This window comes from Chiloscyllium plagiosum, chromosome 9 (genome assembly GCF_004010195.1).
Source record: "Chiloscyllium plagiosum isolate BGI_BamShark_2017 chromosome 9, ASM401019v2, whole genome shotgun sequence".
Lineage (NCBI taxonomy): Eukaryota > Metazoa > Chordata > Chondrichthyes > Orectolobiformes > Hemiscylliidae > Chiloscyllium > Chiloscyllium plagiosum.
In genome coordinates this window covers 99,718,467-99,733,157 of record NC_057718.1, presented here as the reverse complement: position 1 = coordinate 99,733,157, position 14,691 = coordinate 99,718,467, and the positions used below count along the sequence as shown (strand labels likewise).

General features: G+C 47.5%; 1 protein-coding gene across 1 annotated transcript in view; it reads right to left on the bottom strand.

The window, feature by feature from the left end:
* The window catches only part of LOC122553279, a 95,783-nt gene that overhangs the window by 32,405 nt on the left and 48,687 nt on the right, over positions 1 to 14,691 (bottom strand). Inside the window, exons 4-7 of the mRNA XM_043696867.1 lie at positions 14,317 to 14,446; positions 6,629 to 6,678; positions 4,076 to 4,184; positions 2,749 to 2,907 (exon numbers count right to left, since the gene is read on the bottom strand). Of these exons, the coding sequence (XP_043552802.1) occupies positions 2,749 to 2,907; positions 4,076 to 4,184; positions 6,629 to 6,678; positions 14,317 to 14,446 (448 nt within the window). The remainder of the gene's footprint in view (positions 1 to 2,748; positions 2,908 to 4,075; positions 4,185 to 6,628; positions 6,679 to 14,316; positions 14,447 to 14,691) is intronic.

Genomic DNA, 14,691 nt, shown 5'->3' with positions numbered 1-14,691 from the left:
TTATCTATAGAATGGCTTTAGAAGCAGCTCAGAGAAGCCTGAGGTGACTGGAACTGCTGGGATGAAGGTCTTTACCTTCGGAAGAAAGATTGGATAGTTGGGATCTTTATCCTTTGGAATTTGGAAGAATGAGAGGTGACCTTATTGTGAATTGCAAGATTCTGAGGTGATTTAACGGGATATCAACAGGATCTTTACCCCTGTGGGAGAGACTAGAATGAGGGGGATGCACTTTAAGGATAAGGAGTCTCGCTTTTAAGACCAAAGCTGAGGAGAATTTTTGATTTTCTTGGGAGGTTTGGGTGGGTCAATGAATTTATTAGATGTGGAGGAGCCAGTATTGGGCTGGGGTGGGCTAAGTTAAAAATCACACGACACCAGGTTAACGTCTAACAGGTTTATTTGGAAGCACTCACTTCAGAGTGCTGCTACCAAACAAACCTGTTGGACTATAACCTGGTGTCGTGTGATTTTTAACTTGAATTTATTTGAGGCTGAGCTAGAGAGATTTTTGATAGATGAGGGAGTCGAGATTGGGGGTTTTGAGGGGGAGGGTGGAAGAGGTAGGGAAGCAGAAACGAGAACAAACCAGACCCACCACAGTCATATTAAATGGCAGATCCAGCTCAAATGTCCTACTCCTGCTCCTAGGTCCTATATTGTTTCGACTCATTGCAAGTAAAGCAATGGGCTAGTTAGAAGATCATTAAAATGATATTATTACAAAGAACGTCATTAAACAGAACTATAGCTGGACTATAGCTAACTCTCTCTCTTTCGATCTCTGAGGCTTTAGCCATTCCTAAACCATTATCAGCTACTGCTTCTGCATCAAACTTTTATAATGGGATCTCCCTTTTATCGACCCAACTTGCAATTACTGCACTAGGTGGCACCCCAGACCACAAGATGGGAGGTTGCTGGGATTTCACCCTAATGAAAAGTTGTCCCTATTTCGGGATTCAAGAGGCTAATTTGCAAATATCAATTTCATTTTCAGCTTCGTTGATTTAATTAAGGCATTGAACGCACTAGCGTTGGCTTTTACCTGTGATAGTCCCACCAGCTCCCAATGTATAATCTAGCCTGCGACATCTCCAGTATAAACTTAACAGAAATAATGAGTTGATCAGGTGTTGCCGTAAAAATATCTAACGGATTTATAGCCGGGATGTCAATGGCGTTGCAAGATCTAAGCAGTAGCTAGCGACAACATGGCATGTGTATTGAATTGAATTGAATTGAATTAAATTGAATTGACTTGTATTGAATTGAATTTATTGTCACGTGTACTGAGACACAGTGAAAAGTGTATAATCAGAATCAACGTAGGAACAGACTCCCCCTCTCTCTCTCTGAATCTTTTTGTCAAACTCATAATAAGATTGCAATCTCAGAATGATGGGCATGTTGTGAAATTAAAGCCAGGGCAATTAATACCAATTGTATACAGGGGTTGGGAGGTCATGGTGTGGCTGTACAGGACATTGGTTCGGCCACTTTTAGAGTACTGCATTCATTTCTGGTCTCCCTGCTATAGAAAGGATATTGTTAAACTTGAAAGGATTCAGAAAAGACTTACACAAGGATGTTGTGGGGTGGGAGGGTTTGAGCTATAAGGAGAGGCTGAATAGGCTGGGGCTGTTTTCCCTGGAGCACTGGAGGCTGAGGGGTGACCTTATAGAGATTTATAAAATCATGAGGGGCATGGATGGGGTGAATAGTCACGGTTTTTTCCACAGGGTAGGGGATCCCAAAACAGAGGGCAGAGGGAGAGAAGGAAAAGTTTTAAAAGGGGCAACTTTTTCACGTAGAGGGTGGTACGTGTATGGAATGAGTTGCCAGAGAAAGTGGTGGAGGCTGGTACAATTACAACATTTAAAAAGCATCTGGATGGGTACATGAATAAAAAGGGTTTAGAGGGATATGGGCCAAATGCTGTCAAATGGGACTAGATTAATTTAGGATATCTGGTCAGCATGGATGAGTTGGACCATGGGGTCTGTTTCTGTGCTGTACATCTCTATGACTCTGTGTGCAATTTCTGATTTGGAGATGCCGGTATTGGAATGGGGTGTACAAAGTTAAAAATCACACAACACCAGGTTATAGACTACTATCACCTGATGAAGGAGCAGCTCTCCGAAAGCTAGTGCTTCCAATTAAACCTGTAGGACTATAACCTGGTGTTGTGTGATTTTTAACTTTGCAATTTCTGTATGTCTTATTTTGAGAGCGAGGCCTCAGCCCATTCATTTTCATTGCATTTTAAACATATAAACACTGTGGTTTGCAGACCAGATAAAGAAAATTTTAGAAAGATTTATATGGGAAATGCCTGGTAATGGCAATAGGTTCAGAAATAGAGAGAGAGAGAGAGAGAGAGATAGCTGACGGATGACATACTGCTTTGCAAAGTTCTGGTTAGTAACAGTGTGGCATGTGTTGTAAAGGTAAAAATTCCGATTATCTGCCAATTCTTTCTCCCTTTAAGTCTCCTGAACTCTGTCCTTCTCTGTCTGCTATCTTCAAACACTCCTTTTCTCTCGGACATCCACATGACCAACACTTGCTCCTTGCTATCAACGGCCCAGTGTTTTGCTCTCACTCTCTCTCTCCCCCATTCAGCCTCTAATTGCCCCTCTCACCCCTACTCCTCCACAGGAATCCCACCCTAAAGCCCTCAGTCCTGTCTAAAGTAAGAGCTAAGGGTTTGGTGTGACTTCCCTGCACCCAGTCAGTTCTTACCGAGCAGATCATCAAGACGTTGGCTGCCTGTGTCCATTGGGTGGAGCTCTTTGTAAATGGACGCCAGGAGAATCTCTTTCTCCTCAATGGTTTCCAACTGAAGATGGGCGAGAGTGTCCAGGTCAATGGACACCAGCTGCTGTCCTCGCAATTTGCTCTCTGGGGTGGCAGAAGGGGAAAGGTGCAGTTTAAAACATCAGAGGTCGATGCAGAGCCCTCGCGACAGGAAATGGTGGCTCCCTTCCCCCAGCCTTGGATGTCACTGGAGCAGCTGTGGCTCACACAGAAAGGTGCCTGGTCTACCAGGGGGGTGGTCTGCTGGGGGGGTGGGGGGTCCCTCAGTCCTGCCCGAGACGCCGCTCAGTTGCCAATGCCCGACAAGCTGGCACCATAAGACCAAAGCAAGCAGGAACTCTCATCCCCACCCAACCGCGCCACCCCCAAACGCACCCCCCCCACCCCCGCCAATAGTTAATCATAGAATTCCTACAGTGCAAAAGCAGGCCATTCAACCCATTCAGTCTACACCTATCCTCTGAACAGCATCTGGCCCAGACCTAACCCTGTACCCTGTCTCTGTAACCCTGCATTCCCCATGGCTAATCCACCCATACACTATGGGTGATTTAGCACGGCCAATCCACCCTAACCTGCACTTGTTTGGACTGTGGGAGGAAACCGGAGCACCCGGAGGAAACCCACGCAGACACAGGGAGAACGTGCAAACTCCACACAGACAGTCACCCGAGGCTGGAGTCGAACCTGGGTCCATGGCGCTGGGAGGCCACAGGGCTAACCACTGAGCCACTGTACCATTGGGATGCCATGCCAACCAGACCACACACCCAGCTTGACAACAATATGGCTCCCGCTCATGCTCCCCTTTCAGCAGCTGCTCATTGGGAAGAGTGGCAGACGGATTTAGGGAGATCACTCCAGGTCTCAGGCCCTCAGTCTCCAACCCCATGGATGTCAGAGGAGGAACACTTAACTCTGTGGAATGCTCAAGGGGCCCGGAATGAGAGTAACGCCGGGATTTTGAAGGGTCGTGTGGCTGCTGGTGAACCAGAAGTGAAACATATCACCAGCACCACCAGAGGAGTCACCATCTGGCTCCATTTACAGAAAATGTTTAGTAAAATGTACAGCGGCCCCTGACATAGTGTGTATTCCCCATGATCTAGTGGTGGAGCTGAGAACTGGAAGCATTACGGAAACCTGAAGCAACAGACATTAAACAGCTGTGCTAAAAGCAGGGACAATTTGCACAGCACTTTATGAAGTGTTATTGAAACTGGGCCAAAGAGGCTCTTAGCATGAATGTCACCTTTGATTGTAGGAATACACCTCTCCAGTCCCAGCCCTCTGACCCACTCACAAACTTCTTCGGTGTTCATTTCCCCAAGGGATCTGTTCTTCAGTTCTTTGATGTTCTCCTAAAGAAATAACAAAACCGAGTAAACTGAGCAAAATAGTATTCCATGCAATTCTGCTCATTTTGTACCTGACCGTTCCTGATTGACATAAACAGACAACCATGGAGCTGTTCATTTCACCCAGAGCTCATTGTGTACCCAGAGAGCTTTGGAGCCAAAAATCTGTGTCCTGAAACTGCAAGAAAACTTCCCTTATAAAACAGGGTAGCCTAATAATTGTGCAACTGGCCGGTAATCGCGAGGACTAATGATCTGGTGACATCGCTTCAAATCCCATCGTAAGCACTGAAGATTCAAACTTGCTTCGTGAAATAAACACATCTCTGCTTTCTATCTTCTCTGAAATAAACAAACGCATTGGCGGTAATGGGGGTAGGGGGTGCGATAGTTGCTTGGTTTATTTTCCGCGGCAATGCCTTGTCCAATCAGAATCGACTTGCCGACTAATCAGAGTCGACTTGCCAACCTCTCTCTCTCATTCAGTATAAATTGTAGTTCCCTTTGAAATTTGGTACTCTGTGCATCAACCCTGAAGTGCAAAATGAAAAGATTTGATACTCTTTTCAGCAATATTCATTTTCGGTAACACCGGGAGACTAATTAAATAAATGTGTAATAAAAAGCTCCTGTCCGTAATGGTAACTGCCAGATTGTTGCTAAAACCTATCTGACTTACTAAAATCCTTCATGCAAGGAAACCTCCAGGCTTTATCTAGTTTGTGACTCCAGACCCACAGCAGTGTGATTGACTCTTCCCTGCTCCTCTGAAATACTTTACCAAGTTTTATCCACTAAAGACTCCTGCACTAACTTCAGAAAAGATTTACAAGGATGTTGCCAGTTTTGGAGGGTTTGAGCTATAGGGAGAAGCTGAACAGGCTGGGGCTGTTTTCGATGGAGCATCGGAGGTTGAGGGGTGACCTTGTAGAGGTTTCCAAAATTATGAGGAGCATGGATAGGGTGGGGGAGTCAAGAACTAGAGGGCATAGGTTTAGGGTGAGAAGGGTAAGATATAAAAGAGACCTAAGGGGCAACTTTTTCAAGCAGAGGGTGGTCCGTGTATGGAATGAACTGCCAGATGATGTGGTAGAGGCTGGTACAATTGCAACATTTAAGAGGCATTTGGATGGGTATATGAATAGGAAGGGTTTAGAGGGATATGGGCCGGGTGCCGGTAGGTGGGACTAGATTGGGTCGGATATCTGGTCAGCATGGACGAGTTGGACTGAAGGGTCTGTTTCCATGCTGTACATCTCTATGACTCTCTAAGTTGCACAGCTGTATTCATAGAGCTCCTACAGTGTGGAATCAGGCCATTCAGCCCACACCGACCTTCTATAGTGCATCCCACCCTATCCCTGTAACCCTGCATTTCCCATGGCTAACCCACCTTGCCTGCACATCCCTGGACAATATGGGGCAATTTAACATGGCCAATCCACCCTAACCTGCACATCTTTGACTGTGGGAGGAAACCCATGCAGACACGGGGAGAATGTGCAAACTCCACGCAGGCAGTTACCCAAGGCTGGAATTGAACACAGATCCCTGGCGCTGTGAGGCAGCAGTGTTAACCACTGAGCCATGGTGCTGCCCCAAGTAGGCAGCTCCACACCACACTCTCAAGGGCAATTAGGGAAGGGCAATAAGTATTAGCCCACACCCCGTGAATGAATAAAAAGTAAATTTTCAATCTTATGTCAGGAGGCACAATTTTTGTATCGCGTTTTTTGTAAACCCCAGCATGGTCAAACCTTTAATTTCGGGTTCAGTTGACGATGTAACTATATTATGTCGGACCAATTGCAGAATTACTTGTGAAAGTGATCCCAGGCATCCCTATGGTGATGGTGTGTGGCATTTCGCTCCCCCCCCCCCCCCCCCAACCCTGTGCTAACTTTAAGAAGAAAGTAGATATCGATAAACAAGGAATCAGAAATACATTTCCTTCCTTACTACGACTGAAGGGAGGGGGTGAAATTCAATTCTTCGCTGCCTTGATTAAACCTGCAGCGTGTTTTTAATCAGCCTGTTCAGACATGCTGTGACAGCACTGCAGACCAGGCAAGGCTTGAACCTTCTGGTCCAGACTTAGGGACACTACTACTGTGCCAGAAGAACCCTTCTAAATCTCCAAACCTGGCGCTGGATACCCGTCAGATTTCATGCAGTGATTGAGCCTGAGTGGACCTCTGCCAATCAGTCAGGAACCTGCCATACCAGGCAGGGAAGATTGACAACAATGATTCCAGGCTGGAAGGTGACGATGGGGCAGCGCTCCAAAAGCATTGGATTTCAAATGAACCTGTTGGACTATAACCAGGTGTCGTGTGATTTGTAACTTTGTCCACCCCAGTCCAACACCGGCTCCCCCACATCCTCTTGTAAACCAAGAGAGAGAGATTCCAGAATCTCTCAGAAGGGTCACATGTATAAAGTCTTACCTTTCCCTTGAAGCTCCCTTTCCGATCAGCTGAGGGTGGTATGTAGGATTCTGCAAAATAAAAACCAGTCTTGAGTCCAGGGTTTTTCCTCGTCCAGCAACTCAGAGATGTGACTACACACCTCCAGAGCAGTTGGAAATTGAAGCTGCTATCTCAGAGGTAGGGAAACTACCATTGTACCACAAGAACCCTTTGAACTACTGTGGGAGCACTGTTCAAATTTGATCCTTCAACATAGAATTTCTCCAAACTGAACCAGAGGAGAACGCATTTAACATTCACCTATTGCTGCGCCACAGACTAACATAAACTGGATAAAGTTATCAATTGGAGCTGATTAGGACACAGCATGGCATATTGGTAGTGTCCATCCTTCTGGCTTAGAAGACCCAGATTCCACCGATCATCACAGTCAACACATTTTCACCCATTAACGGTCCCATTAACAGCTTTGCTTTCTCCCCGGCTCACCATTATCCATTCCTTTCTCCGCTGTTCTCTCTCTCTGGACTCTACCTCCATCCAGCAGTTACTCCTTCCCCTACTACCCAATCCCTCTATTCTGAGCTACTGTCAGTTCTGAAGAAGGGTCAACAGACTCAGAGCATTAACTCTATTTTGTTCTCCACATATGCTGCCAAACCTGCTGAGTTTATCCAGCAAAGTCTGCTGCTGTTTCAAGCCCTCCCCATCCTAGAGATATACCACAACATGCCCTGAAAGGTTGATTTTAAAACAAAGAAAGTACTTAGGCCAGTGATTTAACTTTGTACCAATGGAATGCATGGACAGGAGCCACGGGCAAAGGTTTTATGAGGAAACAGATCACTTCTTTCAGGAAGGTTCGAGTGCACTGTCCTTCCACCTCCTGAGCTTGGTTTGAATGGTATAAGGATAGATTGGGGAATCTTTCCTGCCTGTGTTGGTGATAAGAATGTTGCCGGATCAAAATTCTGGATCTGCCTCCTTACCAGCTCCATACCGACACTATGTACGCTGAACAGGTTAAAGAAGGCAGTTCAACACCAACCTCTCAAGGACAGTAAAGGATAGGCAGTAAATGTTGGCCCAACTAGTGTTCGATATTTACTGGTTTGCTTTATATTGTAAATGTTTAGTTTATCTCAGGCTAATGGAGAAATGATTCCTGTTGTGAATCTGCACCAGCTTAGCATGTAATACTTTAAAATACCTCAGAACTCAGAGGATGTTGTACGTGCATCTGCGCATGCACACACACACACTTCCCACACAACTATGCAGACACACAAACACACATGCACACACAAAAACACACACACACATGCACAACACACACAGACAAACTCGCACGCACAAACACAAAACCGTACACTCCCACACACAAATACACATACATGAACAAACACAACACACAGATATGCACACACACACACACACAAACAGTCTCAGCCCAGATATCAGGTGAGCACTGTACATATCAATGCAAATAATTACGTTCTGTGTTGGAATGTTGGGACTGCTGCTCCTCTGTCTGTGTTTGCCATCTTGTTACATGTTGTCCTGACGTTCGACAATTCACTTGTGACAGTGATGGGTGATGTTGGGAGTACAGCAGTGATACCCAAGCACAGATAGCTCTGTATCAGCAACCCTTAAAGGGCTGCAGCTTGCTCTGAAAGCCAGCCTGCCAATTGGCCAAAGTTGGATTATGGGACAGCTGGCCATTTAGTATTGGCACGGTAAGATATTATTGAACTCCTGCATATGGGGGAGATTACATCACAGTGACACTGTCATTGTGGTCTGGGCTAATGTTCCTATACCAAGGGCACAAACCTGACCATAGCAGCTGATGAAAGACAAATATAACTATTAGAATCTGGAATTATAAGGCAGGATACACTAGAGCAAATGAGCCTTGGTTCAGCTAATTTATCATTAGAGAAATGAGACGTCAGGGTATGTTAGAGTATTTTAAAACGCCTCAATACTGAGAGGCCATTTCTGGAGCATTGTGAGTAGTTTTGGAGCCCTTGCCTGATTCCTGGGATGGTAGGGCTGCTCTCGGAGGAGACCAGGACTGAGTTTTCTGGGGGCTTTGAAGAACAGGCAGTGATCTTGTAGAGAAAGTGAGGTCTGCAGATGCTGGAGATCAGAGCTGGAAATGTGTTGCTGGAAAAGCGCAGCAGGTCAGGCAGCATCCAGGGAACAGGAGAATCGACGTTTCGGGCATAAGCCCTTCTTCAGTGATCTTGTAGAGGCTTTCAAGAGGGTTACACAGAGCAGATGCAGAAAGGCCCCCTTGCAGGGTCGAAAACCAGGAGTCAGTATTAGGAAAGAGAACAAGCTATCTGAAAGTGAGAGGAGGAGAGATTTCTTCACTCAGTGGATGGTCAATCATTGGAATTCTCTACCCCAGAGGACTGTGGGAGCTCAGTCTCTATGTTTGTTTGAAACAGAAATCAGTTGGTTGCTAATGACGTCAATGGACATTGAGGTAGATGAGCAGCCATGATCGAGAATGACAGAACAGCCGCCAGGGGCTGAATGGCCTACTCTTGCCTCTACATTCTGAATATCGATTGATGCGAGGTTCTAGTTCTGAAGAAGGGTGGCTGGACCTGAAACATTAATTCTGCTTTCTCTTTCCACAGGTGTTGCTGGACCTGCAGAGTTTCTCCAGCGATTTTGGCTTTAGTTGTGAAAACATCTTCAGTTCAGCTTGGGGGAAGGAATCTGCCCCCCCCCCCCCCCCCCCCACCGCCACAACGTTCAGGCCTACACGTGAATCCAGACCCTTGGCAACATGAAACAGCCAGGCCAGTACTCGGTTCAGGAGCTATTAGGGACAGGCAACAAATGCTGGCCTTGTCGTGGAAGAATCAAAGAAAGTGTGGGCAGGAAGAGGGAACACCAAGTCACTGTCAAAAAATATAGAGACTGGTTCGAGTCCCACCCAACGATTCTCCTGCTCCTTGAATGCTGCCTGACCTGCTGCGCTTTTCCAGCAACACATTTTCAGCTCTGATCTCCAGCATCTGCAGCCCTCACTTTCTCCTAGTATTTCAGTATAGCCAAGCAATGAATGATGGGATGCTTGCCCCCAGTGAGGGGAAATGATGTGCCCTGAGGAATGGGTGGTGGAAGCACAGGGATGGTAGACAAGTGGATTTATAGTCAATGTGCTTGAGTTTCACTTTACAATCCCTGCAGTGTGGAAACAGGCCATTTGGCCCATCGAGTCCACACCACCCCTCTGAAGAGCATCCCACCCAGACTCACTCCCTGCTTTTCCCAAGGCCAACCCATCTAAAACCGCACACCTTTGCAATGTGGGAGGAAATCAGAGCACCTGGAGGAAACCCATGCCGACACATAGAGAAACAGAAACATAGAAGATAGGAGCAGGGGGAGGCCATTTGGCCCCTCGAGCCTGCTCCACCATTCATCATGATCATGGCTGATCATCCAACTCAACAGCCTAATCCTGCTTTCTCCCCATAACCTTTGATCCCACTCACCCCAAGTGCTATACCTAGCTGCCTCTTGAATACATTCAGCGTTTTGACATCAACTACTTTCTGTGATAATGAATTCCACGGGCTCACCACTCTCTGGGTGAAGAAATGTCTTCTCATCTCCATCCTAAATGCTCCACCCCGTGTCCCCAGACTGTGACCCCCTGCTTCTGGATGCACCCACCATTGGGAACATCCTCCCTGCAGCTACCCTGTCTAGTCCTGACGTGGATGACTGTCGTTTCAGTTGCATGACTCTGTAATCTTTTGCTATAAATTCTGTGTCTTATGATCTTATACTCCACAACCACCTGATGAAGGAGCGTCGCTCCGAAAGCTAGTGCTTCCAATTAAACCTGTTGGACTATAACCTGGTGTTGTGTGATTTTTAACTCTGTCTAGTTCTGTTAAAATTTTATAAGTCTGTGAGATCACTCCTCACCCATCTGAACCCCAGGGAAAACAATCCTAACTTGGTCAATCTCCCCTCATACGTCAGTCCCACCATCCCTGGAACCAGCCTGGGAAACCTTCGCTGCACTCCGTTGAGAGCAGGACTATCCTTCCTCAGGAAAAGGAGACCAAAACTGTACACCATATTCTAGGTGTGGTCTCACCAAGGCCATGTCTAACTGCAACAACACATCCCTGCTCCTGTACTTAAAACCTCTCACAATGGAGGCCAACATACCATTTGCCTTCTTTACCACTCGCTGCAGGCTTACCTTCAGTGACTGGGGTACAATGACACCCAGGTCCCACTGCACACTCCCCTCTCCCAATTTACAGCCATTCATCTACGAGAATGTGCAAACTCCTCACAGTTAGTTACCCGAAGGTGGAATCGAACCCAAGCCCTTGGCGCTGTGAGGCAACAATTGAGCCACCCCAGTAGCCCAGGTTTTCCAGTGCAGACCCGAGTTTGATATGTTAGGCACACAGGTCTTACTACAGCTTTCATTTTGAGTGGGGTGTGTCCACAATGCTTCAAGACGTTCACCCAGATTGATTCCAGAGCTGAGGCAACTGTCTTGCTGAGATTGGGCAGTTTAAGCTGTCTGATGTTTCGAAGAATGAGAGGAGATCTAATGGAGGTCCATAAGATAACGTAGGGGATTGACACACTAGACACAGAGAGGATGTTCCTTCACATGAGGTGATCAAGAACAAGAGTTGGTGGTTTTAGGATAAAGGACAGAAGAGTTAAACAGAGATGAAGAGAAATTAAGTCTCTCAAAGGCTCATGGATCTGTGCAATTCACCTTCCCAGAGCGCAGTGGGGATGCTGGGACAATGAGTAAATTTAAAGTGGAGATGGACAGATTTTTAGATTAGATTCCCTGCAATATGGGAACAGGTCATTTGCCCCAACAAATTCACACTGATCCTTTGAAGAATAACCCACTCTGACTCATTTCCCCTCTGACTAATGCACCTTGCACTGTGGGCAATTTAGCCTGGCCAATTCACCTGACCTGCACATCTTTGGATTGCGGGAGGAGATCGGAGCAAACTCACAGGGGCACAGGAAGAACGTGCAAACTCGTCACAGACAATCGCCCGAGGCTAGAATCGAACCTGAGGCCCTGGTGCTGTGAGGTAGCAGTGCTGACCACTGAGCCACTGTGCCACCCCCAATTAATAATAGGTTGAAGGGTTACGGGGCAATGGCAGGAAAGTGGAGTTGAGGCCGGGATGAGATCAGCCATGATCGTATCAAATGGTGGGGCAGGCACGAGGGGCCGAATGGCATACTCCTGCTCCTAGCCCGTATGTCTCTGTGTAAGGTTTTAAATGTTGACACAAGTCAGCACAGATACAAATCACATCCGTGCCACCTAGACCCAACCAGACATCATTAAAGCTATCAGAATACATCCTCGGTGAGCTTCTAGTGGCTTTTCCGTTGGTTTTGGGATTGTTTCCTTGGTTTGTTCAACCCCCCTTCTCTTGATTTGAACTTTCAATGAAGAAAGAGTTGCATTTGGATAGTGCTTTTCACCGCCACCGGACACCTTTGCAGCCAGTACACTTCGGAATGTAGCCTCTGTTGTCATGGAACCACACAGCAAGCTCCCCACATACAGACATGTGACCACAGGGAAATCATCCGTGTTCGGTGATATTGACTGAGGGGTTGATATTGACGAGACACTCACAAAGGTTCCAATGTTCTTTCTCACACTGATCCCAGGAGAATGTTCAGAACCACCCGATCAGCTAGATGCGGCCTTAACTTACTGTCTCATCAGGAAGACGGCTCCTCTGACAGTACGGCACTCTCTCAGTACAGCACTGAAGCAATTATCAGCCTGGAATGATGCCCAGACTTGGTTCTTGAATGTGGGAGCTCTCGATTTTGCCGTGGGTTAGCTGCCCTTTGCAAGAGGCACAGGAGGAGGAGACCATTCAGTGTGAATCCCCCACGATCGAATTCCAGGGGGTTACAATTGGCCAGAAACCCAACTGGACCACCCAGATAACTACAGTGGCTGCAGGAGCAGGTCAGAGGCTAGGGATCCTGCAGCGAATAACTCACCTCCTGACTCCCCAAAGCCAGTCAATCATCTACAAGGCACAAGTCAGGATTGTGAGGGAATGCTCCCCACTTGTCTGGATGGTGCAGCCCAACAACACTCAAGAGCCCTGACGCCATCCAGGACAAGGCAGCCCGTGCTTCATTGGCACCACATCCACAAGCATCCACTCTCCCTCCACCACCGGGGCTCAGTAGCAGCAGTGTGTACTATCTACAAGTTACACCGCAGAAATTCACCAAAGACCCTCAGACAGCACCTTCCAAACTCACAACCACTTCCACCTAGAAGGACAAGGGCAGCAAGTACACGGGAACACCCACCCTCTGCAAGCTTCCCCCCAAACCCACTCACCATCCCGACCTGGAAATATATCGCCGTTCCTTCACTGCAGCTGTGTCAAAATCCTGGAATTCCCTCCCTAAGGGCATTTTGGGTCAACCCACAGCAGGTGGACTCCAGCGGTTCAAGAAGGCAGCTCACCCCCACCTTCTCAAAGGGGGCAACTAGGGACGGGTAATGAATGCTGACCCAGCCAGTAACACCCACATCCCACAAAAGAATAAAAATAAGTGAGCCTCTCTAACCTGTTCTACCGTCAAATGAAATCAAAGCTGATCCATAGATTAATTCCACCTTCAAGCCCTGAGCCAACAGAAATGGCAAAATGCTCTCCAGACACTAGCAATCCCCACCGCTCCATCTCCAACTTAGACACAATACCCAATGGAAGACGTTAACTTCAAATCCAGTCACCAATGGAAAGGGAGACTTCACTGGAGGTTGGGACACTAGATTTGAGTATCTCAGCTCCTGCTCAGGAGCTAACTCACATCCCTAACTCCGCATGTTCCAAATCCCCTCCGAGAGGAAGGAACCAGCAAAAGATCCAGGGATTCCTCCACAAAACGGAGGTGGAATGGACCTTAAACGTCACTTTGCAAAGTGTCTCTGTGCCATGGGACACTCAGATTAGCGTTGGTCAGCACAGATCCTCAGCTCAGCCCTGGTGAATGCTTCCGATTCTGAATCAAGTTAACCCGGGGGCCGGAGGGAAACAGCTTGCAAAACCCCGTTAGCGGTCTCCTTTCATGTATCGTCACCATGCTGCCATCGGCTTCCATCACTTGCTTCTGTCGTCAACTCCTGGCCAGTTCAGCACTCCTCCAGAGACTCTGCCAGTCTCACTGCCCATCCCTGGTCCCCTCCGCCCCATTAGAACATAATGGCAATCAAGATTCCACTTCTGCTTGTTGTAAAAACCCAACTGGTTTCTCAAAATCTCACTAGAGAAGAATCTCTTCCGCACTAACTTGGTCTGGCCCATATGTGATTCCCAACCCACAGTAATGGGGTTGACCCTTAACTGCCCTCTGGGTGAGTAGAGATGGACAATAGCTGCTGGCCTAGCCAACCTCTTTCTGAGAATGGTTTTTGTTCAACTTGGAAGAGCTCCAATGTTGATACAGTAGTCTATGTCATCACACCTTCTATACCTGTCGAGTGGCGCACAATCCTGGAGGCTCCGTGTCAGAGGCAGGAGTGCTGGCCATTGCCAGACCTTGCCTCTGCTACATGCACCCCCCCCCCCCCCCCCACCTCCCCTGCTCCCATGATGCATTGTGGGACAGTTCGTATCATTGACTCTCACCGAATGTGATGCGTCTCTGTCTCGGTGATCCAACTCCCCGTGTGTCAGTGTCAGGAGCTAGCCCGAGGCTCTGAAGGTCTCCAGTCATGGTCTTCATGTCACCCAGACTGTACCTCCTGCTCACCGGCCTCTACAGCAGAAAGGGAAGCAAATAGATCACGAGGAAGGTCACAACGAGGGAACCACATTCCGCCTTCCCAGCTTGTTCCACAGAAAATGAGAAAAAAAGGGGTTTGGTTACTAGAAGCCAGTATCTGAGCTCCTCCCCCTTCACTCCTTATCCCCTCCACACACCCCCACCTTTCTGAAGTCCTCTCACACCCCCATCCTTCCCAGTGAACCCTTGGCTCCCTCAATCCCCAGTGACCATTCATC